The 25,438-nt window shown below is 38.5% G+C and overlaps 1 protein-coding gene across 1 annotated transcript; it reads left to right on the top strand.

The window, feature by feature from the left end:
* vapb (VAMP (vesicle-associated membrane protein)-associated protein B and C) lies at positions 1–24,707 on the top strand. The gene is made up of 6 exons (XM_004547610.5): positions 1–277; positions 8,750–8,902; positions 16,513–16,616; positions 19,256–19,336; positions 20,371–20,547; positions 22,097–24,707. The coding sequence occupies exons 1-6, from the start codon at positions 220–222 to the stop codon at positions 22,250–22,252; spliced, it is 729 nt and encodes a 242-aa protein (XP_004547667.1). The 5' UTR covers positions 1–219; the 3' UTR covers positions 22,253–24,707.
* The last annotated feature ends 731 nt before the right edge of the window (positions 24,708–25,438 follow it).

Below are 25,438 nucleotides of genomic sequence, written 5' to 3'. Positions count from 1 at the left end.
CGGCTATGCAGAGGCAGTGACGTCAGCAGGCTGTCTCTCACTCCCTTCCTGCTGCATCACAACAGGCGTTAGTAGCTCGAGTAGCAGTAGTTGACCGGGGGGACGGGATATCCACCGCTGATTCATTGATAAATAAACTCTATTGACGCTGCAACACTCGACAACATCCTAACACGGGAACTGGTTGCAGTGCGATAATCCCGCTCCAGCTGTTGGGACATGGCCAGGCCGGAACAGGTTCTGCTCTTGGAGCCTCAGCACGAACTGAAATTCCGAGGTAAGAGGGGAGGGCCGGGTTGTGGCAGGGAGGAGGAGTGGGGGACCTGCCTCTGTCAGCGCTGTTTGGAAGGAGAGGGGGGCACTATTAGGGAACCCATACCGAGCGGGGCTGCAGTGCACATTTTCACAATATAGCCTTCATATGAAAAAGCGAAGGCTGCCCTGAAAGGACGGCAGGTCAGCTGACAGCTAGCTGCAAAGCTAGCTGGATTAGCTCTCAGCGGCTAGGTTAGCCAGGCCCTGTCACACATTTGACCTGCACCAAGTTCCTCTAAAGCGGGTTACAGCTACTAGACACGAAATGTTCACCCATTTAAAAATAGCAACTATAAAAAGATGACACAAGCATAACTGCTCTTTTAGTTCGCCACCTTTCATTGTCCATAAGCTGCAACATCCTTAGCATGTCTGGCTGGCTAACATTAGCTCCTCCTCTGATTGGCTGTCTCGCTCTGCTGGCCAGCCAGCTGTCATTTAATAACTTGACAGCTCACAGGACGGAAAAACTGGGCAACCTGTGCAACTTAATATGATTTCAACTGTGGGTCGTTAAAATTTCCTCAGTCCTTATCGTTTGGACTTTTGAATCAATAATAGATGTCTTGGTGAGACTCGGCATTTGGCTGCAAAATGTCACATTTAGGCCCAGATAATGTTACATAAACACATATGGTACATTTGTACCTGCTTTGGAACAGATTCTGGAGTTCCTGCCATAGTTTGAAACATTAAACGTTTTACTTAAAACTAAGACGCTGATAAATGTAATATTTATACTTGTTTTAATGATACCCTGGACTCCCAAATGCCTGAATGGTCAGTGTTATTTCGTTTATGAGGCTTAAAGAACAACAAATTACACTTAGTTGTCTTAGCAAAACCAAAAAATAAATTAAATGCCAACCTTTATAATATTTATCACTGAGCTTCAGTGTAGTTAAATGACCTGCAGCCCTCAGCAATTTACACTGTAGCCACTGTTTAAATCCACTCAAAACTATCAGTGCTTGAGCCAGCAATTTGTTGAAGATAGTAATGCCTCCACTGCACACTTGTTAATTGCTTAAGCATTAATATACACTGAAAATGATGAGTAGAGCATAACCAGAATATGTCCCAATACTGTTTTGTTCTTATGTCTCTCATAAGATGCCACACTTTTCACTGTGTTAGCTATGATAAGCTCCAACCTTCCCACAATCCTAATCAGATAAACTGTTTAGAATGTAGGGTGAGAAAATAGACACCAAAGTGCATTAGTTGTTTACATGTTCGCCCAATAAGTGAAAGATCCCTGGGGGTTGAGTCAGCAAGGGCATTTGGTGTAAAAACTGCCAAATCAAATACGCAGAGCTACTCTCTGTAACGACCCTTTGTGAGTAAGAGAGCAGCCGAATGTTGCTTTTTCGTCTTCCTCTTCTTCAGTTTATTATCATGCTTCCATCACAGCCACATAACAAGAGCCAAATAGAGAAATTGTATTTAAATATTGATTTGTTGTCACTTTTACCACTTTAGTCCAATCTGCTCAAGAAATTTTATGGAAAGACCCAAAATTAAGAATGTGTTAGTCCACCTCTCATTAGGTCTTTAAATTCCCCGGCCTGCTATTTGGCTCTCCAGTTCCTAGCTTCAGCTCCATTTCATCTTAATGACGATGTGATTCAAAAAATATTTTTAAAAAGGGTACACAAATTCATAGCGTAAGTAAGAAAAACTGATTCAGAAGTATTTAGATTTTTGACTCAACAAGGTTGGAAAGCTTCTTTGTAGTGATTTTAGGGTAATATTTAACTACAAGTTCATAGTTTTAAAACATCGTACCAAGAGGTTTGGCTATTCTTTAAAACCTCAGTCAGATCCATACCTCGGTTCTGCTTTATTGGAGATGAATAATAAAGAATAGAGAAACATATTTTTACCATAGAGCGTATCACCTGGTTGTGATTGGAACATGAACAAAAAGTGAAAAACACCATCATTATCCTGCTTTAACCATTCATATGGTTGTCGTGCAGTACAGTTCAGTGATCTGTAGCACGGTGACTCCTAATTGCAGCTTCATTAATGGCTAAATCCAGATCATTGTCTTTGCTCATCCCATGGGAGTACTGAACTAATACCATGATAGTTCACATAGTGGCAAGATATGCCTAGCACCACACAGCTGAAGCTCTTCTGAACCTCTACTCCTAATGTTTCCTATTTCAGCTGTTGATTGCCTTTTGGGGGGAAGATGTGGGTCATATTTGCTGTAAGAAAATTCTCTCATAGATTTCCTTTGAGGATTTTTTTGAGTTCTATGTCTCATCCTTATATAACCTCCATGTTTCAGCTACAGGTTCGTTTGGTTTACTTGTGACTATTTACACAACTGTGATTCTGTGTCTATATAAGTGACCCAAAATAGACTCTGTGCATCAAAGTAAAGCATTATGTCACCCAGTGTAACAATGTGTCTTATTAACAGATTAAACTAGAAACTCACTATCAATTGGAAAGACTGTTGCTATGGTTACCTATAGTTGAAGCATTGGGTGGATGTTTGGGGTGTTTGTTTGTTACATGACTTTAGTGGACACACATCGCTTTTGGTAAATTCCTTAGCTAGAAAACACAACCTGTAAGGAAATGTAAGAAAAAATATAAGAAAAATAAAATCTAAGTAAAACTGAACAAATAAAGAATCTCAGTAAATAGAAATCTAGTAGAATGAAGTAAAATAAGAGTCATAATAGGTATAAAAATAAATACAGGTATTGTGCCAAGATGTTTTGTTTTACTTCATATGTTTATATGTTTCATATGTTGTTTGTTTAATTTAAGACAAAAAAAAATTAAATGAATGAGAGGTAAAACTTGAGGGGGTAGGGACAAATAAGTAAATACTTCAACCTACTCCTTTTCAAACAAATAATGGAATGATATTTTGTAATGATTGTGAAGGCACATGTTTGAAATGTTTGAAATAAAAATGAACTGAACTGAACTGAACTGAACTGAAAATTGTTCCAGTACCTGTTCAGTAAGTGGTGTAGGTCCATGTGTAAACTAGTTTTTTACATAAATGTAAAAGTAAACTGAAGATTAGTGCAAAATTAGACCATGAACCATTTATATGTATCAAAAATATTTCCTTCATTCAAACTGTATGTAGCTAAATCAATTGCAGGGAAAATCAGTAGGTCGGCAGTTTGTATCCCGGTGCAATCAGTTTTTCCAGTATTTGGTTGAGGGGTTCCGTCATCTTTAATTCAACTCTGTCTTTCATCAGTCTTCACTTAACCTTAGAGATCAGTTCTCTTTGGAGGCCAAGCCATCTGTTGCCGGACTCCTCAGATGATATATCTTCATGGCTTTTTGTGATGATTGATAAGAATCTGAACCTGAAGCCTGAAAGAATCCCACATTACTGTATAAAAGTGTCTAATAACTGTTGATCTTAACCAGACAGAAGAAACTGTGTCTTATTGTAAATGAAAATACCACAAATCACATGCCTAGATGTAGGCATGCAGTGTGAAAGCTCAGGAAATACAGAGTGGGTTTGTTAGTAGCAATTTGTCTCTGGTTTTTACAATCTCTAGAGTAAATGCTCTTAAATTCTAGGCACTGGACTTTTTCATTTCTACCCATTTGAATTTTTTGTCAGGGGTAAGGGTAGCAAACCACCCCTTGGTTTTTATCTCCTACTTATAAAATCCAACATCGCATGATGACAGCTTCAGATATCAGCTTCTCATAATAGTTTTTTTTTTTTTAACGACCATTTGTGGCCTCTGTGAGTTGGACACTGTCCTGAGAAACCTTCAGGAAGTAGTAGATCAGGTGTACAGTAGTCAGTGGCGTGAGTCCCTTTCATTAAAAGCCTTTAGATCTTGAGCCAAGCTTGTGAAGCTCTGAATTTCCTCTCTGTTTTTGCTCAACAGGGAGTGGAAGTGTCAGTTGCTCTCAATGTTTGCTGAGCTGAAACTTTACCTTGAATCTGGTGTATGTGCTAATTCTGAAATAGCTCCGTGCTTTCATACAGGGAGTTAGTGTGCTTCTCTCAACTGCAAACTTTACCATTACCATAATGGCTACTGTAGGGGACTAATTTGTAGTTTCATCAGAAAGCTTTACTTGATAAAAAGGCTTTCACGATTGGTCAATGTGGTTCGTAGTTGTTGATCAAAATCACAAGACGGAAGACTGTTTTGGAACTTGGAAATTAGCTGGTCAGTAAATGCTGGTTTAAAAGTCTGCACTTTCAGATCGTTTATTGATATATTTTCATCCCTCTAACCATGATATGTATAATAGTAACTATATCTATGACAGCAAAGTGAGAGGAAGCATTGTCTGCAAATAAATGTGGATAGACATGGTCATTTATGGACATTCTTTGCTAATATGGTTTTCCATGATACTGTAACATTCCATTCCATTAATCTTGCTTTCCATAAGGCTGACTGTAAAGTGTGTGGTATTGGCAGCATATTTGCTAAGTTTGGGAAGTCATGCAGCCATTCATCATTGCCCCTCGCCTGACCATGAATTAGCACAGCTCTTACTCAAGCTACTAGGGAAAATACAGGCATTAGTAATGCTTCCAGTTAGGTTTTTGTCCCATCAATAAAAAAACCGGGAATAATTAATTGCATATAAACCTGTGACTCTCAAGCTATACAAGAAATGATATTTGGTCAGTCGGCAACATCAGAAAGGGCTCACAACCTGCAATATCTGCAATGAATATTCTTGTTATATCAAAGAGACTAGTGATTAAACAGTAAGGCTTTCTTCAGCCTCACTGAATAAATCATGTTACATTTATTCATTTCAAGACTCACTGTAGTCATGTGCTAGAGCTCTGGGATCCACCCATATTTCTGTCACCAACATCAAAGTCAAAAGAAAACCTTAACACTGAAGTAGATCTTGATTTACTCTTCACGTTGGGATGAATTACAGTTTTAGATGCTGCTTACTCTCGTGGTGACTATAAAATGAGAAGGCAATAACTACTTATATTTCCTGCTCCTGGACTCCTAAATCAGTGCACGCATGGTATATTTTATACAGTGATTCAAATAATTCTGTTTCAGCAAACATTGATTATTGTTTCAAGGCAATAACTGAGTCACTCGAGACATTCTTTGCTTAAACCAGGACAGCGGATTGGAAATTTCTCACTAAATGACAATATGCATAAATGAACTTGATGTTTAAATGTGTGTATGTTTGAAAAATAATTATTACAATAATCCTTGCAAACACTAAATCACTGCTGATTGGTTAGAATAAAATATAGTGTAGTGTTCAATCCAATATTTAGCTTCTTTTTTTAAAAAAACGCATCATATCTAACAGGACTGAGTAGTATTTAAACTGAATAATTAGTCCGAGGATAATTTGTTCTTAAATGTTTTGTGTGTTGGAACAATTTTCTCTAGTAACTGATCACTGGTACACATCTGCTCTGAACATGCTGTGACACAAATCTACAATAACTATGTTACTTTAAATTCATACAGCTTACTGGACTGAGAATATGCTTTGAGATATTGTTCAAGCTCTGCACGTTAACAACATAACACCCCCCACACCCCTGAATAAAAAAGAAATATTGCCTGACTTAACAAACTCACTATTTCACTGTTTTAGCAGAAGAAAACAATAACAGCAATATTCGATAAGCTGGGGAAGGGTGCACAAAGTTGTCTTACAGACTGTTCTTAGGTAGCTGTTATCTACGGAAGCGTAGAGCTGCCACCCAGGCAAAAGAAAAATACAAGTGTATCACGTTATAACGTGAAAAGTTTATTGTTCTAACAAGATACTTTTCCTGTTTGTACAATATACTTTCCTGTTTGAACAACATAATATCACGTTATTACAATATACGTAATTATCACGTTCGTACAATATAATATTTATATTGTACGAACGTGATAATTACGTATATTGTAATAACGTGATATTATGTTGTTCAAACAGGAAAAGTATCTTGTTAGAACAATAAACTTTTCACGTTATAACGTGATACACTTGTATTTTTCTTTTGCCTGGGTGGCAGCTCTACGCTTCCGTAGTTATCTAACCTATTTAGCATGTACTTGTTTAGGAGCAACAGTCTTCAGAAAATTCACATAAAAGTCTGTTAGGTTCTCAAAACCCTCTTAAAGTATTTTAGGGATTTCCTTGGGGGGGATCCCCTCGTTGAGTCATAAATGAGATTTGGGGCATTTAACTTGTACGGAAGTCAAATTACTGAGCTCTTTTTTTTAATTGTATATTATGCATTTCCACTTTCACTTGTCTAATTTCAGTTTTCTTGCACCATGTAAATACATTACTGGGGCTAATTGATTGATTGCTTACAGCTATATAAACTTGCTTGTTATTCCCCTGCTTTTCCACCCCTTCATTTCATATTACTCTGTCAATTTTGGACATCATTTATTGTCCAGAATTACCTTCACTTGTGTAATTTCATTTAAAAAAATGCTGGAAGCTTTACAAAGCAGTTAAGATGATCCTGGAGCATCATCAAGGACTCCAGTCACCCCAGCCATAAACTGTTCAGACTGCTTCCATCAGGAAGGAGGTTCTGCAGCATCCGGTCCCGTACCAGCAGACTGAGAGACAGCTTTTTCCATCAGGCCATCAGACTGCTGAACACTTCATAGACACCTCAGCTTCACTACTGGAACTTCAACATTATGCACTCCACACTGTATATAAATGCCACTTGTTTTGCACATATTCAACTCTGTATATTTTATATATTTTATTATTATTATTATTATTATTATTATTATTATTATTATTATTTATTTATTTATTTATTTATTTATTTATTTTTACTATTTAATTTGTAAAAATGTGTATACACACACACACACACACACACACACACACACACACACACACACACACACACACACACACGTAGGAAAATATTTAGTATACACATCCAGAAATGCATATACTATTATATATTGTACATATATTTATTAGTTTCAGGTTGGCCATTCTTGTATTTTGCTCGTTTGTGTTGTTGTGTTTGCACATCTCTGTTGCTTGTGGGGCTCGCACACAAGAATTTCACTCGCATGTGCTGTGCCAGTGTGCCTGCACATGTGATGTGACAATAAAAGTGATTTGATTTGATTTGATTTGAAGATGGGGGAGAAACTGTAACAGAAAAACATCTCTGGAGTTTTGGAAATACATGTGCAAGGAAGAAAAGAAAAGAAATTAATAATGACTTCATTTTACTTGAATAGCCTTGAATTTAATGTTGTTAAGCAGAAAAGGGAAAGTGTAGCTCTGCAATCCAAGGGAATATTTTAAAAACTTCTTCCATGCTTCTATTATAACGGTTATAGAGTAGCCCATTTCAGACTTGTTCACACTCTGTGTAGTCACTTTAGTTTAGCCTGATGAATTGAATGGGCAGTTATTTACACATCTGTGCAATCTAATGTCACACAGATTTTGTATAGCTTTGTTAGGCTAACGATCCGATCTCTCCCTGTGCATACCTCTGTTGGTGATGCCTGGAAACTTCAGAGCTACAGTCCATGAGGAAAAGCAGCATTATTTTCTAATAGGTTGATGGCAGCCAACAAGGCAAATATTGTGCAGTGTCGATCAATGGAGGTTTCTCCATTATTGATAAATGTGCAGAGCTTAATGCAGCCACAGAGATGTGGCCTGCATCTCCAATGCTGGCTGTAATTAGTTAAATCCAAACTGCATTAGCTGCTCTGTTTTAGATAATGCAGTAGTAGAAGATTTATATTTATGTATGATTTATTTTGTATGTACAGCGTACCTTTCAGTTTTCTATTAATTGAATAATTGTTTTTCTTAACCATGAGGGCAGTGTAGATAAGCTCCATTAGTTTAATTGGCATGAAAACTATTTTTATTCCGATTATGTCAGGTCAAATGAAAAAGCCTTTACATTTCATGCAGCCGATTTGTTACATCACATTAGACTTTGATAGACCACATTCGAATGTCTCACACATACTCACAGCCCTTTTCCTCTATTATTTACTTTGTTTGAAAAGGGTGCAGTCAGCTTGTTCTTGTTTGTATGTACAGTGTAAATGTGCTTCTTGGCAAAATCTTTGGTAAATATTTATCAAAGAATAAATTGGTTTGTAAATTCATAGTACAAGGTAGTGCAACTTCTCAGTCAAGTGAAACTCCCACACTTGCTTCTGCGTCGATGTGCCAGTTTAAGAAAATTACATTTAAATGATTGTTTCTCAGAAACAGTCACATTATAGTGTCTGTTATCATGTTTTTTCCTCACACTGTTGCTTCTTCTGTGCAGTTGATGTATCTTTATTACTTGGCTCATTTGATTTCATTAACAAGTTGCTTTCTCATTGTCCTTATTTATCCAAAGACAGACTTGTCAGTCTTGTCAACACCAGTTTTTAAGTGTCCACTGTGTTTACTTTCCGCACAGGTCCATTCTCAGACGTGGTCACCACAAATCTCAAGCTCTCCAACCCTACAGACAGGAATGTGTGCTTTAAGGTGAAGACGACAGCGCCGCGTCGGTACTGTGTGCGGCCAAACAGCGGAATCATCGATGCAGGCACCTCAATCAATGTCTCAGGTAAGGATTCAGGGAAGTAGGACTGAGTCAAGTTTATTCACTCGCTGCTTAAAATGGGGTTAGGGTTAGCCTGTGATAAAATGACATGTTAGATCATCTGTCTCAAGTCTTTTAATGGATTGAACAATCATTGCTGCTTATGTGTGAACTATACTGCTGGTCTGTATACATCTGGGAATAATTGGGATCATTATTCTTTCAACAGAGCACCTAGTAAGTTGGGATGGATGATTCTTATACTTCTTAAGAAGGATAGACTTTATACACGGTAACTTACAGAACTCATTGGTTGTCAAGTCAGTATGAAGACAGTGTTATCCATATAATATACAGTGGGGCAAAAAAGTATTTAGTCAGCCACCGATTGTGCAAGTTCCCCCACCTAAAATGATGACAGAGGTCAGTAATTTGCACCAGAGGTACACTTCAACTGTGAGAGACAGAATGTGAAAAAAAAATCCATGAATCCACATGGTAGGATTTTTAAAGAATTTATTCGTAAATCAGGGTGGAAAATAAGTATTTGGTCAATAACAAAAATACAACTCAATACTTTGTAACATAACCTTTGTTGGCAATAACAGAGGTCAAACGTTTACTATAGGTCTTTACCAGGTTTGCACACACAGTAGCTGGTATTTTGGCCCATTCCTCCATGCAGATCTTCTCGAGAGCAGTGATGTTTTGGGGCTGTCGCCGAGCAACACGGACTTTCAACTCCCGCCACAGATTTTCTATGGGGTTGAGGTCTGGAGACTGGCTAGGCCACTCCAGGACTTTCAAATGCTTCTTACGGAGCCACTCCTTTGTTGCCCGGGCGGTGTGTTTTGGATCATTGTCATGTTGGAAGACCCAGCCTCGTTTCATCTTCAAAGTTCTCACTGATGGAAGGAGGTTTTGGCTCAAAATCTCACGATACATGGCCCCATTCATTCTGTCCTTAACACGGATCAGTCGTCCTGTCCCCTTGGCAGAAAAACAGCCCCATAGCATGATGTTTCCACCCCCATGCTTCACAGTAGGTATGGTGTTCTTGGGATGCAACTCAGTATTCTTCTTCCTCCAAACACGACGAGTTGAGTTTATACCAAAAAGTTCTAGTTTGGTTTCATCTGACCACATGACATTCTCCCAATCCTCTGCTGTATCATCCATGTGCTCTCTGGCAAACTTCAGACGGGCCTGGACATGCACTGGCTTCAGCAGCGGAACACGTCTGGCACTGCGGGATTTGATTCCCTGCCGTTGTAGTGTGTTACTGATGGTGACCTTTGTTACTTTGGTCCCAGCTCTCTGCAGGTCATTCACCAGGTCCCCCCGTGTGGTTCTGGGATCTTTGCTCACCGTTCTCATGATCATTTTGACCCCACGGGATGAGATCTTGCGTGGAGCCCCAGATCGAGGGAGATTATCAGTGGTCTTGTATGTCTTCCATTTTCTGATGATTGCTCCCACAGTTGATTTTTTCACACCAAGCTGCTTGCCTATTGTAGATTCACTCTTCCCAGTCTGGTGCAGGTCTACAATACTTTTCCTGGTGTCCTTCGAAAGCTCTTTGGTCTTGGCCATGGCGGAGTTTGGAGTCTGACTGTTTGAGGCTGTGGACAGGTGTCTTTTATACAGATGATGAGTTCAAACAGGTGCCATTCATACAGGTAACGAGTGGGGGACAGAAAAGCTTCTTACAGAAGACGTTACAGGTCTGTGAGAGCCAGAGATTTTCCTTGTTTGAGGTGACCAAATACTTATTTTCCACCCTGATTTACGAATAAATTCTTTACAAATCCTACCATGTGAATTCATGGATTTTTTTTTTTCACATTCTGTCTCTCACAGTTGAAGTGTACCTCTGGTGCAAATTACTGACCTCTGTCATCATTTTAAGTGGGGGAACTTGCACAATCGGTGGCTGACTAAATACTTTTTTGCCCCACTGTATAAAGAGATTTGTTCTTGTTACATGAACTTAAAACTGCAACTGCGTGGTATTCCTCCCTCCTCCTTCCATTTTGAAGAAAGCAGGTACTGGCTAATGTTTCCATGTGTTCACCGTCTGTCATTTACAGTCCCAGACTCATTTTACAGTGCACCCTATCTGGTGTCAACAACTGCAGACTGTGTCAGTGGTGCCTGCAGTCAGCAGTGACAAACCAACTGAGTCCGCTCTGTCTGTTTCCTTCATTTTCCAGCCTTGTTAGACTGAGAAGGGTCACAGGTTAGAGCCTGAAAATGAGTTTGCTTCTCTGAGAACGTACTCACAGTGGCAGCTGTATAGGCATAGTCTGTGGTTACTTTAAGTCCTATGTCTTTAGGGAGTACTCAGGCTGTATTGAAGCAGGGTGTTTAACAGGATAGAACTGAGGCCTGGGCTGTATTGCAGGACATGTGGCTTTAAAAAAAGAAAAAGAAAAGTTGAACACATGCGTTATTTCAATGAAAAGCGGAGGATTATTTAAGATCTTACATACATATTGTAAAGTGATGAAAATTTTTTTCATCACTTTACATTTTGGATTAATTTTTTTCTTTTTTTCATTAGTATGTGGTTGTGTAGAGTACTAAATGATAGCTCTGTGGCTCTCCTGTTGGTTTGACATCTTTTATCACTGCAAGTGCCCATTAGCACAGTGCTGGTTTTGGCCAGTGCACTTTAATCTCCATTTCATTTTGGCACACAGAACACCACTTAATACATATGTTCTTTATTTATAGTTAAAAAAAAAAGACTTAACTAAATATTGCTCAGTAAACAATGCATGCTAATTAAGACTAATTTACATGCCTTGTTGTGACTTAATACTAAAGGCAAAAAATGAACTACTATCAACAGATGTCATAGGTGCTTAATCCAATGTACAATCCATCTACAGTACATTTAGAAGCATTTCCTTTCTGAAAATAAGAACACAAACATCCTGCAAATTTTAACATTTCCATATATGCTATTTACAAGGTTAGTAGTTTGATTTATCTATTTGAAAGAAGAGACTATTTTTTTTTTACTTTTTAACCTCCTGATTTATTTTCTAAGACTTTCGTTTTAACTGATTTTTTTTTTTTTTTACACATTACTGTGAATTTAAGTATACGTTAGTAGTGTTGGTTCACCCTAAAACACTGATTTCATTTCTTTAAATGAAACTCAGCATTGACTGAGACAGCCGTAATATTACAGAATAGTTTGAAATATAACTTCTGGAGTTTTGCGAGCAGTTGTTAGCTGAATGTTGACATTTTCAAAGGGGTATGAATAAGCATAAGCCACAGTTCACAGTTTTCAGTAATTCTGAGGTGGTGGTATTACCGCCATGCACCAGCACAGGCACCAATGAGCAATATGGCTGTTGAACTCAAGAAATTCAAAAAATGAAAAACAATTAAACCTCAACTTTCAGATTTTATGCTTTGTAAACCTCGAGATTAGAACCGTCGAGTTTTGTGTAATAAAAAAATATAAAGAAGAGTTTTGTTTATTTTAAAGAAAGCTTCATGTCAGTGTGTTTCATTCCTGGTCTTAAAAGCTCTCTGAAACACTGGACTGTTTAAGAAGTCGAAATAAACACTGCAAGTTGCTATACCAACATTACTAATAAGAATAAACTTTTCTGTATACTGAATGCATGAAAGGTCTCTCCCAAAATAACTTGCCAGTATCTGCACTGGCGATATGACCAAAATCTCATATCCCGATATAAGAATTCTATCGTCCGATAACGATATAAATCACACAAATGTATCATTTTCTGTAAATTCTGTGAATCTCGGGCAGCTCGACTTGCGGGAAGTGTTTCCAGCTACACGTCATGTAGCTGGAGTAGAGTGTTTTAACCGATGTATGAAACGATACATTTTTAGACATAAGTAGTAAAGGCCGCCGTTTTCTTTGTGAGTATTTATTACACGGCGTGCTGCGGGGAAAAGCCTGTTCTAACGTTTGAGTCTAAGGTTTATTTTTTAGCACCTGGCGGCTCTTTTTTACTTCTCATCCGTAAATGATCTGCTCTTTCACGTGATTCAGTTTATTTTTGAAAAGTCTCAACAGGATCTTGAGCTTTATTGTGAAAGGTTTATGTGGAACATAAACAAGCGGACACGCGATGCTGGTACCGTCGTTGTTGGTAACCACAACGCATAAAAACAGACGCTTGTCCGTCCGTAGTGTGGTTATATAAAATATAAGAGAAAGAGAGAACTTTAAGAAATTAATATAGCCCCTACAGTGACCATCAAAACGATGAAAAAATATTGCCGTAAAGAGTTTATTTTGCGACACCACGAAACAAACGATAGCGTAAAATGAAACTATAGATGTTTTTTATATCGTCATCCGATATATCGTTATATCGAACAGCCCTAATCTGCACTGAGGGACGAACTCAAACATTTCGTTCGTGTCACACTCCTATAGCCTCTGTTTAAGAGGATTGCAAGTCATCTGTAACTTGTTTCAGTCCAGTTTGTCTCGTATTTCCAGGATGTGCACAATAGTTGCACAGACATCCTTGTGTACCACTGCATACCTACAAACCCATGATTTGCCATTTGTTGGCTTAGCAGTGGACTCGCAGTGCTTTTTGAAGCTCAGCTTTGCTGTAACTGTATATGTTGAATGTAGCTACAACCACAGGAATGTTTCTGGTCTTGATTGGTGTTATGTAGCAGTATCCAGTGGAAAAATATCTGGCATAAATGTTTAAAAAATCCTCGAGTCCACAAATATTGAGCTTGTTGTGGGAATATGTCAGAAGTTCTCCTGACATACTGGGGACAGAAAAGCAAAATACCTTCCCACAGTAAAACAAATAACAGTTTTGTTGTCGCTGCTGTCCGAATTGGTTTCATTAGATTGTCTTGTTCTCGTTTCCTCCATGCCTGTGTTATGACAGGACATGAAACTGAGTCTCCAGTCAAGTTCTCATTCATTCAGTAGTGACACATGGATTTGAGTGTTTATGGCTGTGATCTTTTCTAATATTCACATTAGCTTGTTACCTACCAAGAGTCTTGTAATTGAAGTTGGACTCTAAATAGAAGCTGATTCCATGAAATATGTGGTGGATTGAAGTGCTGCTAATGTTGGGATATTTCTCACTGTGATATACACATGGTGGTGTAGTCGGTTACTTTTTCCTTTTGAAATATATTAAATAAGACAGACCCAAGAGAGCACAATCAGGAGTAAGAGCCTGCTAACCTGAGAAGTCTGAATAAATATACATATTTATTTATATTTTATGTGAGTTTCATCTTATATGCTGGTAAATTTTCCCTCTTGGCTTCTTTCTTCACAACTCCCCCAACTTAGTTCTCTTCCTCACTCCCACGCTCCCACACCATATTGTCTCACTAGGTTTGGTGATCTTTGACAAGGTCTTTGTGTTGACTAATACTGAACAAAGTGGCCAGGGAGTGCCCTGTGACGTGTCAGGCTTCTCTTAATGAGATTGTAAAAGGTTGCTGTTATAGGTAGAGGGCGTAGTAATGAGCTTTTATGATCATATATCTTGTTTCATATCATATTGTTTTAATAATGTTGTTGGATTCACCTCATTTATCGTCATAATTTTTTGATCATTGCTGTGCTTAAACTTGGATATAATCCTCTATTTTTCTGGCCCACCTTCTGTTACTTAATCTTTGTTTTATTGCCAGACAGCTCTTTTTGTTTCTGTTTTCTTTTTTTAAACTGTTGTATGCTGCAGATAATCCACTTTTTAATGGGCCAGAGAAGTCTAGTATATTACACACTTACCAAAACTTACTGGCTTTTCTGCTTTTTTTTTTTGAATAGCATATTTGTAGACTAAGACCAACAAATACATTTTACAGCAGATGAATGAGTAAATCCCACTATAGTTGATCTCCAGGGCCTGCTTTACAGGAGCCAGTAGTTGCTTGTAACTCTGGTGTGAGCTGGTTTTCTCAGAGGACACAATTAATTAGTGACAGGAGAAATTTCTTTTAACCACCTCTTTTAACTTTCACCTCTCTAATGGTTACATTCATCATCAACAAACAGGCTGGCAGTTACCCTTCTGTTTGACCGTGTTGATTACAATTAGCCTCTTTGAGTTTTATAAATTATTGCCCAGTGTGAAGAATACTAAATCATGCCATTAGCAGAAGTAGCTCTTGGTGTAAAGGTGTAATCAAAGGGGGTAGATCAAAGATGATTTTAAATCACTTTTTCTCCTACTGAGGCTGTGCTTTTTTCCATCTCAAGCTTTGACTCAGGATCATTTAATGTTATTCAGCGTTGCTTAAAGAACTTGCAAGCTTTCCTGACTCTATTTTCTTGTATTGTCCCCTTGGACCCAAGGTAGATGGCTGTGCAAATTGAGTCTGACTGAAACAGGACGTTCTCAATCTGTTCATGCCGTCTGTTTCTGATTTGCAATATTGAGCTACACTGATTGCTGTAATGGTGCACTACATCACTGAGGTTTTTCACTCTAGGGAGACTGGGGATGTGCCACATCTGAACACTGCCCTGATAGCTAGGCTGTTTGTTCCTAGGAAAAACCAAAGAATCATGCTGGCATTGTACTGATTTAAAAACATCTTTCAATTATATTGTGATTTAAAACCTGTAGTCAAAGGAGTAAAACATTTTCCATCAATAGCCATCTTCATCCTCTCTGCAATTCAGTCCCCTATACTAACATAAGAAAGGGATTGCTGTATATCATTGTTACAGCTCCTCTCAGTGACTGGAATAACGTCAAATGAGCCACGAGTGGCTGTGAGGACTGATGTGGTGATGGGCTAAAGGAGTATTCCAGCTCCACACCTGCTTTCTGTTAGACTGATATGTAATGTTAAAGAAGAAAAAGACAGAGTTGGATGCTGTTAGAAAAATTACCCCTGAGGATTTTTGTAGATCTGTCAGTGTTTCGCCGTCATGGTAACATGAAGAAATCCTCTTTAGCCCCCCCCCCCCCCCCCTTTTTTTTTTCTTCATCATGGGCAAACTCAGACACCCTTTGCTCAGCCTGACAAATACACGAGATGCACAAGTATATAAAAACTCAACGTTTTCTCTCTAAGCTGGGGACTGAACATTAGTTTAGACAGAAAAAGTAACAAAGTTGGGAACCAAAATTTTATTTATTTATTTTATTGCCATGTTTCACTCACAAATCATAATCTCTTCCTACCTGTCTGCGGAAGTTCCTGCACGTGATTCAAACAAGAGATGTGTTTTCCCAGCTCCCTTGGGGATGGGAAGTGGCAGTGAGGTTTGAAAAATGGGGAAATAAAACTGAGGTCTTCGCGACAAAATGAAACGATAGTATTCTTTTTGGGGATTTCCTGGGGTCTGGGCTGGAGCTTTGGTAACTTATCCAAATTTTTCCTTCTATAAATAATAATTCTTTCTTTACTGTTGTAAAATTTTTCCTTTCTTTGCTTTCACATGCGTGTTAATTGCAAGCACCTTTTCAAACAGCATTTTCTTCTTTTTCCTTTTTATTTATTTAGTTTATTGATACTAGAGAGTCTTATAATTACAAGACAGTACAATTTAAAGAAAATATTCAGAAACAATTTTTGGAAGCAGACTAAATGTTTTTACTTTCTGTGCTGACATTAACTTTCTGTTTGTATTTCAGTTATGCTGCAGCCTTTTGACTATGACCCCAATGAGAAGAGCAAACACAAGTTCATGGTTCAGTCAATGCTAGCACCTCCTGACATGACTGACATGGAGGGAGTGGTGAGTGTGTCTCATTGTTCATAGCTTTTAGCATGTGCTTATTTTTACGTGCATGCTTTAAAACAGAAATACTTTGTACATAGATGCATTACAGTTATGCATATATAGGCATGTGATAGGATTAACCTCTTCCAAATATACCTGTTAAAATAAATGAGTCCTAAATTCAACATATGACACATTACACCATATCATTATTTAACTAAAACTAAACCAACATGCAGAAGCAGTGTGTGAAAAACTAAGTACACACTTACTACTTTCATATGAATTTAGAGGGTAAGTAGCAGCCAGCTGTTTGCTAGTCAAATGCACTTGATTAACTGACTGTTATCGAGTGTGACCACATCTATAAAAGCAGGAGTTTTGGCAGTTTGCTGGTCAGCACAATGCTAGGGAGGAACAACCTGCACAAAACGTCATTTGGTGATAACCAAAGCATATCAGCACAAACACGTCATATCAACCTTCAGCCATAGTGGGGCAAGGGTTATAATTTGGACTTGTATTGTAACCACAGGACCTGTGTACTTTGCAGTCATTGAGTTAACTATGAACCTCTCTGTATACCAAAGTATTCCAGAGTCAAATGTGCGTCCAACAGCTTGGACAATGATCCCAAGCACAGCAGTAAATCCATGAAATAATGGCTGGATCATTGCAAAACCTTGATTCTTTTCTTTTTCAGTCAGAGTCCAGATCTCAGACTGAGTGAAATGTTGTGGCAGAACCTTAAATGCCTGCAAACCTCAATGAACTGAAGCAATGTTGGAATAAAAAATGGACCAACATTCCTCTACAACTATCTGAGTGACTGATGGTGTCAATGAATGCTGAAGGTTATTGCTGCCAAATGTGGATCAACATCATGGGGTGTAATTAGTTTTTGACACACTGGTTCTACATTTTAGCTTGATTTGTGTTAAATAGTAATGTGTAATGTGACGCTTGTGCCTGTGTTGAGTTTGTATTCAAATAATTCTAAAACCTAGTAACATTTTAGTTTTTTATTATGTCCTAAAACCTTAGAAGGTGTACTTTTTTCACATAACTGTGCATACATTAAATTTTACTGTGAAGGAAGAGGCTGTTAATCTACGCCCTTCCCACACTTAATGCAAGCCTGTGCTGCAGTGCTGGCACGCAGCAACAAAACACATTTAGCACAGTTTAGTCATAACATCATGTGTGGTCTGAGAGACATCTTTGTGATGACTGGCCCACATTTAAACACCTACATACTTGTGTAGCTATCTCATTAATATGACAACAGGCATCTTGCGAATTTGTTTTAATGTAGTGACACACATGAAAATGCATAGAATCAACAAGAGGGACGGTTACAATAGACATGCTGTATTAAATCAGAGCTTGAATTCTGGTGGGGTTTTGTGGGTTTTTGTGCAAGGTTGTGACTGTAACACAAGTTAGATGTGAAAGCAGATTTTTAAGGTGGGGGTTGTAAGAAGAGCACAAGTCCTGTTGGTGACATGCTTCTGTCAGTTGTTTGTTTGAAACAATATGTGGAGTCAGTGAACAATGGACAGACTACTCTCATAATGGTCCAGTTGTTGGTGAAAATATGTAAGATGACCCTAAGCATACTTGATATTTAAAACCAGGCTGAGTCAGTATTGGATAAAGCAGTACTCAGAGATGCTTTGCCATACCTGGAAATTCCACACACTTTATCTAATCCCAAGAGAAGTGTAACTCCATTTGGTATGATATTTAAACGTGGGGAACCTGGGATTATATGCTTGCTTGGAAATATTTTGAAGTCTGAGAATCTTTAAAGCACTTTAAAGCACTATTCTAAAAGATAACTCAAACAATGCAAAGACTTGGAAAACAAAACATGCATATGTGGTTATTGCCTAAAATGGACCATCAAGTTTCTCAAATTCTACCAAAACCTAGTTTAGCAAGGGCACATTGGCAAAGCTCAAAGTGTGTTACTGTAACACACATGACAGCACTCTCTTCTGTCTAAATTAAATTATTATTCAATTTACTCTGAATAGTAATTGCATAATTATTCAGGCTAAATTCCTGGTTTTAATAAAACATGGAAAGAAAGCTGTGCCGACAGAATACATAAAATGACTAAAGAGAAATGACTTCATCTGAGTGCTCTTAAAGATTGAAGAGCCAATTAATAAATACAGTGCTATATTCCAAGGACACATGCAGTTTATGACCCTTATCTTTGAAAACCCAAATTAATTCACAAGGACATTTTGTGTTAATGTCCACTTATTTGTGTATTTCTTTCTTTCTTTTTTGCAACTCTGTCTTGAACCAAAGAGAGATTTAAACAAATTATTAATAAAGAATCAAGAATTATTTATTTGGCTGTTTAGCTACAATAAAAATGTCTTTATGGAGATGCAGAATTTAATTAAATTTTTTTTCCAAAAAGAGTGGAAATACTGTATGCAATCTCACCTATTAAAACACACGCACACAAAGCCTATACATCTTGTTTTCTTTTCATCTAGCAGCTAGCTGACTTTATTTTACTCTGTTGCTCTTTTTCTGTTTTTATTCACACCATTTTTTAAAAAATATATATACTTGTTTATTAGTGAGGGACATCAATGCATGTTGTCCATATCTTTTTCTTTCTACCTTTCTAGTGGAAGGAGGCTAAACCAGAGGAGCTGATGGACTCCAAGCTGAGGTGTGTTTTTGAGATGCCGACGGAGAACGAAAAAACGGTATGCACACAGACCTATCCCTTTTTCTTACCATGCATGTGCGTTTGTCTCCTGCAGATGTGATATCAGAAACAGTTATGTTTTTATCATGTTTTTTATTATTCTCTAAGTGACTGTAATTAGCCCAAGAAAGAGTCCAGTGTTTAATTTCAGTTGTATGTCAATCACTATCTGAAGTCACTAGCCAGCTTTTTTTTCCTACTGTGCAGCCTCTTTTTTTTTTTTTTTTTTTTTTTTTTTTTTTTGTTATTTTTGTTTTGGGGTTTTTGTTAATGTGTCGCAATGGAAAGCGGCATTATATATTAGGTGGTGTTTATTGTTGTTTTCCAGTTCCCCATCTTGCTATTGCTCTGCTGTATCTGCCTTCTTTATCCTGTATCTATCAGTCTTCATCTCTTTTCTTCTTTTTGCTCTCTTTTACCACCCCGGGTTTGTTCTTTTTATTGAGCCGCTTATGTTTGAACATTTTTGTAGCATTTCCCTCCTCATCATCTTCTCCATCTTGTCCCACTTTCCTCTACATCTCTCTTCCTGCCTCAGCTGCACTCATAGCCATCAACAGCCCTTCAGAGACTCTCACATGTGGTTTATTGTTGTTGTGATTCCTCTCAGACCTCATATTCCGCTCAGCTGCAGAGACATTATTTCGTCATAATATGAGTTGAGAGAAAAGGGACCTGTGGTAGTTGTTTTCAATTCATTATGAGCTGAGAAATACATACACATGTCTCCCAGTTGGCTCTGTACACCGCAGAGTCCGTTATGGAGAGATAATGCTGATAGAAACCAGCTTGATCCATTTACAAAAGGCACCCCTGTGTGAACTCTCAGACTGGAGAGGAGGTTTTGTGTGCATGCGTGTGTGTGTGTGTGTGCGTGTGTGTGTGTGTGTATATAGAGCAAGTCCCAAAATGTAAACACAAAGTTGTACCTGTGTGCCAGCAAAGACATCATACAGAATCACCATGGAGATATTTTAGCATCAACAGTCAACTTACTGCATTACAACTTTTCTCTCTGTAACCCACTTACAGCATGATATGGAGTCCAACAAGATGATGTCGTCCAGCTCACTGAAGTCAGAGTCCTCGCTGCCTGTGAAGTCAATGAGCTCCACCCTTGATGATGGGGAAGTAAAGAAGATCATGGAGGAGTGCAAGAGGCTGCAGATGGAGGCTCAGAGGCTACGGGAAGAAAACAAACAGATCAAAGTGAGTAAAATGACTCAAGACTGTAGACACAGGTCTTTATACAGATATTAGGGGCTGCAAAGGCTTTACTGAAGGGAATCAGTTGGTAGTAATTCCAGTTTGTCATTTCAAGCTCAACACTTTCCAGCGTGTTAGTGTTACAGTACAAAATGTTACATGTCTTTATATTTTGCTGTCAAAGAGCCAAACAATATTTATTATAGTGGTCTTGAGCGAGTTCTCCAGGCTTTTTGGTATTTCAAAGTTCTTGTTTGGACATTGGCTGCCTTTTCCAGTCCTTGTACCTCACCATTTTGATCCTAATCACACTGCACAAGTTTCAGTATTTCCAATTTTCCTAGCAAAATATGATTGGTGAATAATGGAGAGTGGCTCAAGACTTTTGCACGGCTCACAAAAATATAATTTTAGCGGTGGCTCAAGTGGGACATCCACTAATCACAGGGTTGGTTTAATCCCCCTGCTCCATATGTGCCACGTGCCCCCTAGATTTATGGACTGAATAATTTCCCACAGAGTTAACATATGTAAACGTGTAACTACAAATAGTTTTAGTCTTGTAAAACAAAGAGGGACAAACAGGTCCAGCTTCACATAAAGACTCTTGGGCATTGTCAACTTACAGATTATAATTATTTGTAGGTTTGGTATTAGAGCTTAATCGGGCCAATGAAAATATTTTGCTTTGAGGCTTGACTCAAAAGCAGAAAGTGATATTCTGCTGATTAAACAAAGAAAACCATCTCAGTCATCAAAATTAGCAGATGACATCACTGAACATCATGAATCACCTCTGTGTTGATTATTTTTTGTACTGATTGATAGCTGATTGATGTTTACAATCAAGATAAGCTAATTAAGTAGAAGTGTTTAGTCACACAAAGCAGTGTCCTCCACCCAGGCCAGTAACTCACAATTAAGGTTTGCATGGAGTACAGCTGCTGATATCTTTAATCGGTAGCAGACCTCAAGGTTTAAAGCTTGTAAGCTCGCAATTTTGCAAATCAATGAGTATGCCATCAGTCACTAGCATCATTGGTTTCAAATTAGTTTTTGTAAAAGTTCGGTTCAAAATCACACACGCACACACGCCTACGCTACAGACGTCCAAGAGTGAGTTGTCCTCCCTTCAAACACCACCGCCTCCTCCCCTTTAAGTTCTTGCCAGAGGCAGAACGACTGTTGGCTGCTCCTGCGGCTGAGATTAAACTAACAGAGAGCCCCCCCCACCCGCTGCTGGGAAATGAAGTGTGTTAAACCCTGGCGCCTTGTGCGTTCCTTTGGGGGTTTGGGTCAGATGAGCATTTAAGCAGATCCGATTTCTCTGAGCTAATAAATAAATACTCTTATCTTATTAACTGATTGACAAACCGACCATTTCTTAACCCATTGTTATCCTTTCTTATTTCTCGTTTCCACATTCCTTTTTCTTTATTTCACTCACTCATCACTGCTTCCCTGTCATTCCCTTCTCACACACATCCTTTCATCATTTCATATTTATTCCTTTCACTCCCCTTTTTTCCCCTTTCCCGTGTCCCCAATTCAGGAGGATGATGGTCTGCGGATGAGGAAGAGTAACATCATGTCACCTCAGCACCCCTCAGTCGCGATGAAGAAAGAGGAAGGGATGAGCGCCCGTACGGTGGCCCTCATTGTGCTCTTCTTTGTGATGGGCATCATTGTGGGGAAGTTGGTCTTGTAGAGCACAGTGCAGTTCGGTCGGCCGCAGCATGGGGATGAAAACAAACACTGGATTTGGAATTTTGGATTATAAAACGCCATGTGTGCTGGGTAGGGGGTGGTACTAGTTTTGATTCAGTCTCATTTATGTAAAATAATTCAAAAGGTAATGTATGAGGAAAAAAATGAAGAAAAAAACAACTTGTCATGTTATGAACAAACCTACTGTTACAGGTCTTGCCTCTACGTAATCATCACATTGTCATTCTGGCTCTCTTCCCAAAGTTTCACATAATAGAGTTGACTGGTTCTGTGGGTGGGAGAATGATGGAAACATGAATTAACACTTGTGATTCAGACCAGTGGATTTTCTAGCACTGGCGAAGTAGTGTTGGTGCGATTGAGTCAGTTTGCAGTCGTGCAAATGTCATTCTAGTGTATTGATGTTTCTTTTTCTAAGCGACGGAGGCCAGAGCCAATGTATATGAATACAAAATCACCCCACTGTACAGTATATCCAGGTGTTCCTTCCAGCGAAACCCCCTTTAAGGAAGGGATTTACCAGAGAGATGATCCACACAGTTGGGGGTTTTACACACACACACAGGGCTATCTCCTCCAATCAGAGGCTTTGTAAAATCAGCTCGTCTTTGATTGTATGACAACTTTGAGCAGTGTATGAAACACTATGCCGTAGGTGTTTTCTTTCCTCATGACCTTTTTTTCTTTTCACTCTACCGTATTTCCCTCACTTGTCACTCACTGCTCACTGCATCCTCCGACTGTCAGAGGGGGATGTGTTTGATTGCATGCGTTCACGCAGAGTGTTGCATCTGGACTTTTGAATCTAAATTAGCTGCTTTTTATAATGGTGATAATATAATGTCATTTGGCTGTAGGTTTGCACAACTACATTTCTGATTTTTTTCTTTTGTGTTTTGTTGCATTTTTATGATTTTATTTTGAGTAATTTTGTTTTGTCATTAGGTTTGATGCATTTAAGAATATTGCAGCTACCTGAAATGAGGATTAGATCAGTTGTGTAAATCCAGATGAAAGTCTTGCCTTGTGACCTGTTGGGGTGCAAGTTATTCTCAGGCCAAGTTGGAGGTGTATTATGTACAGACGCACATACACAAAGCATGCGTGCACATAATGAGAAACCATAAAACTAAAAGACGGTGCATGAAGGAGGAGTGGTTTTATGTCACTGACAACAGAAAACCACGTTAAGGTCCTCTTGCAATGTCCAAACACATTAAGCTTTGTCCTTTCCAGCTCTTTTCATTCTCTCATATTGTCCTTTAACCATACATTTGTTTATTTGGGGCAAATGTATGTCAGAGATCAGCCGAGTGTTTTAAGCTGCCTAAACCTGCTTCCCCAGTTGATGAGTTTCTTTGCTTACTCACGCTCTGCAGGTCTCTGTTCAGTTTTTTTTGGGGTGTTTGTTGAGCATTTTTCTGTCACTTAAAATGTTAAATCCTCACTGCATTTGAAGTTGTGTTCATTTTAATGCACTAAAGGTTACGAGTGTTTCTCCTTTGAACTTCCTGCCTCACATGATGCTTTCTTTGGTTGTTGTTTTTCCATGAAGTGAAAGGTGGGAAAGTATACAGTCAGCTACAGCCTTGAGGGGACCACATGATGACAATGTACTGTTTCCACAACCTTCAGAAATAATAATAATAATAATAAAAAAGAAACATAAAGCATTCTCAAATTGTTTCAGCTCCAAATTTGCATATAACACGGGAGAGCGTTTGTTATTCTGCTCTGCATTAAAAAAAAAAAACAGCTGGTCATATTTGTATCCCACTTTCAGTAAACTGTTGAACAGACGCAGGAGTCCACTCCCCTTTGCTGAAAGATATCTACGGTTATTTTAGCTGGCGGGTAAGCGTTTAAACAAACACGTGTATGTTTCGACTGTATCTCTATGAAGTCGGTGGGTTGAGGATGACTTGCTGCTTAAAGGGAGGGCAAAGCGAACCTAAAACTAGTCTCAACTTGGGTTCTCAGACCTGGGTCATACAGTGCTTGCAGAAAATTGTTCTTGTTTAGTGAATCCTGACTGGAGTATCAGAACCTTTTTACACAAGAAAAATACCCTAAAACATCAGAATAATCCATTTATGTGACTGAAAATGTAACTTTACCACTGCCCCGGTGCAGTAAACTCCATCAATTTGCTACTTCAAGGCGGATTATACAAACAAAAATGATTATGTGTGAACACTAATCAATCCAGGCCTGGTTGTAAAACACATGACACTGATCTGTCCTGGAGCCTGACCATCACCGTGATCAATGTAAGCAGTTAAGAAACTGTTTTGTATGTATATAAATAAATAAGTCTATCTGAGAAAAAGATTGATATTCCTAGTCAAGTAGTCTCTCTGGTGTATAAAAATAACCCAACCTGGTTGGACTATGTAGCATCTTAATAAATTAAATGAATAAAGCCCCTAAATCACTGTGTGGCGTTATTTCCTGTTACGTATGAAAGGCTACAGTGTGACCATCATTATACACATGTGGCATTTTAAAAATATTTATTCTTTTAAAGTGTCTTTAAAATCAGGGATGGGATTGTGGTAACATTTTAGGGTGGGAAAATATGTTCGAAATAAAGATATTTGGTCTGGAGATGACAAATTAATCTACTGCTCCTTACAAAACTGGGAAGACTCGACTACTAGCAGACAATGCTTAAAAAAAACATTTTGATAGAGACTTTTTTTTTTCTTCTTTTGTAATTCTCTGACACTCAAATCTCGTCACAACCTGGTTGTTAAACATTACCCACAGTGCAACTTAAATGGTAAATAGACTGATGGTCGTAGAGCAGTTTGCTCTAAATAAGCACTCAATGCACTTTTTACTACAAGACCGATTCACCCGGTCTCTCACAGACAGCAATTTAATCCAGCGGTGGGCTATAAATTTCCCCAAAGGGCCATGTGAAAAACTGCTTATAAAGGGGTAAAATTAATATTGAGCAGAACTGAGGTCAGCTTATTGTTATAGCCCTCCATAACAGTCCCAGTTTCTCGTGGCCCCTTGGAAAAATTGATTGCTCACCCCTGTTCTATAACTAAGCACCTTGAATCGGGAGCAAAATATCAGGTTTAGTATCGAGGACACTTCGCCATGCAAACTGGAGGAGCTGGGGATCCATCAGCACTATAGGCAGAGATTACTTACA

This window comes from Maylandia zebra, linkage group LG5, assembly GCF_041146795.1.
Source record: "Maylandia zebra isolate NMK-2024a linkage group LG5, Mzebra_GT3a, whole genome shotgun sequence".
NCBI classification, from domain to species: Eukaryota; Metazoa; Chordata; class Actinopteri; order Cichliformes; family Cichlidae; genus Maylandia; species Maylandia zebra.
Note: the sequence above shows the minus strand (reverse complement) of the source record. Positions and strands in the feature narration are given on the sequence as shown.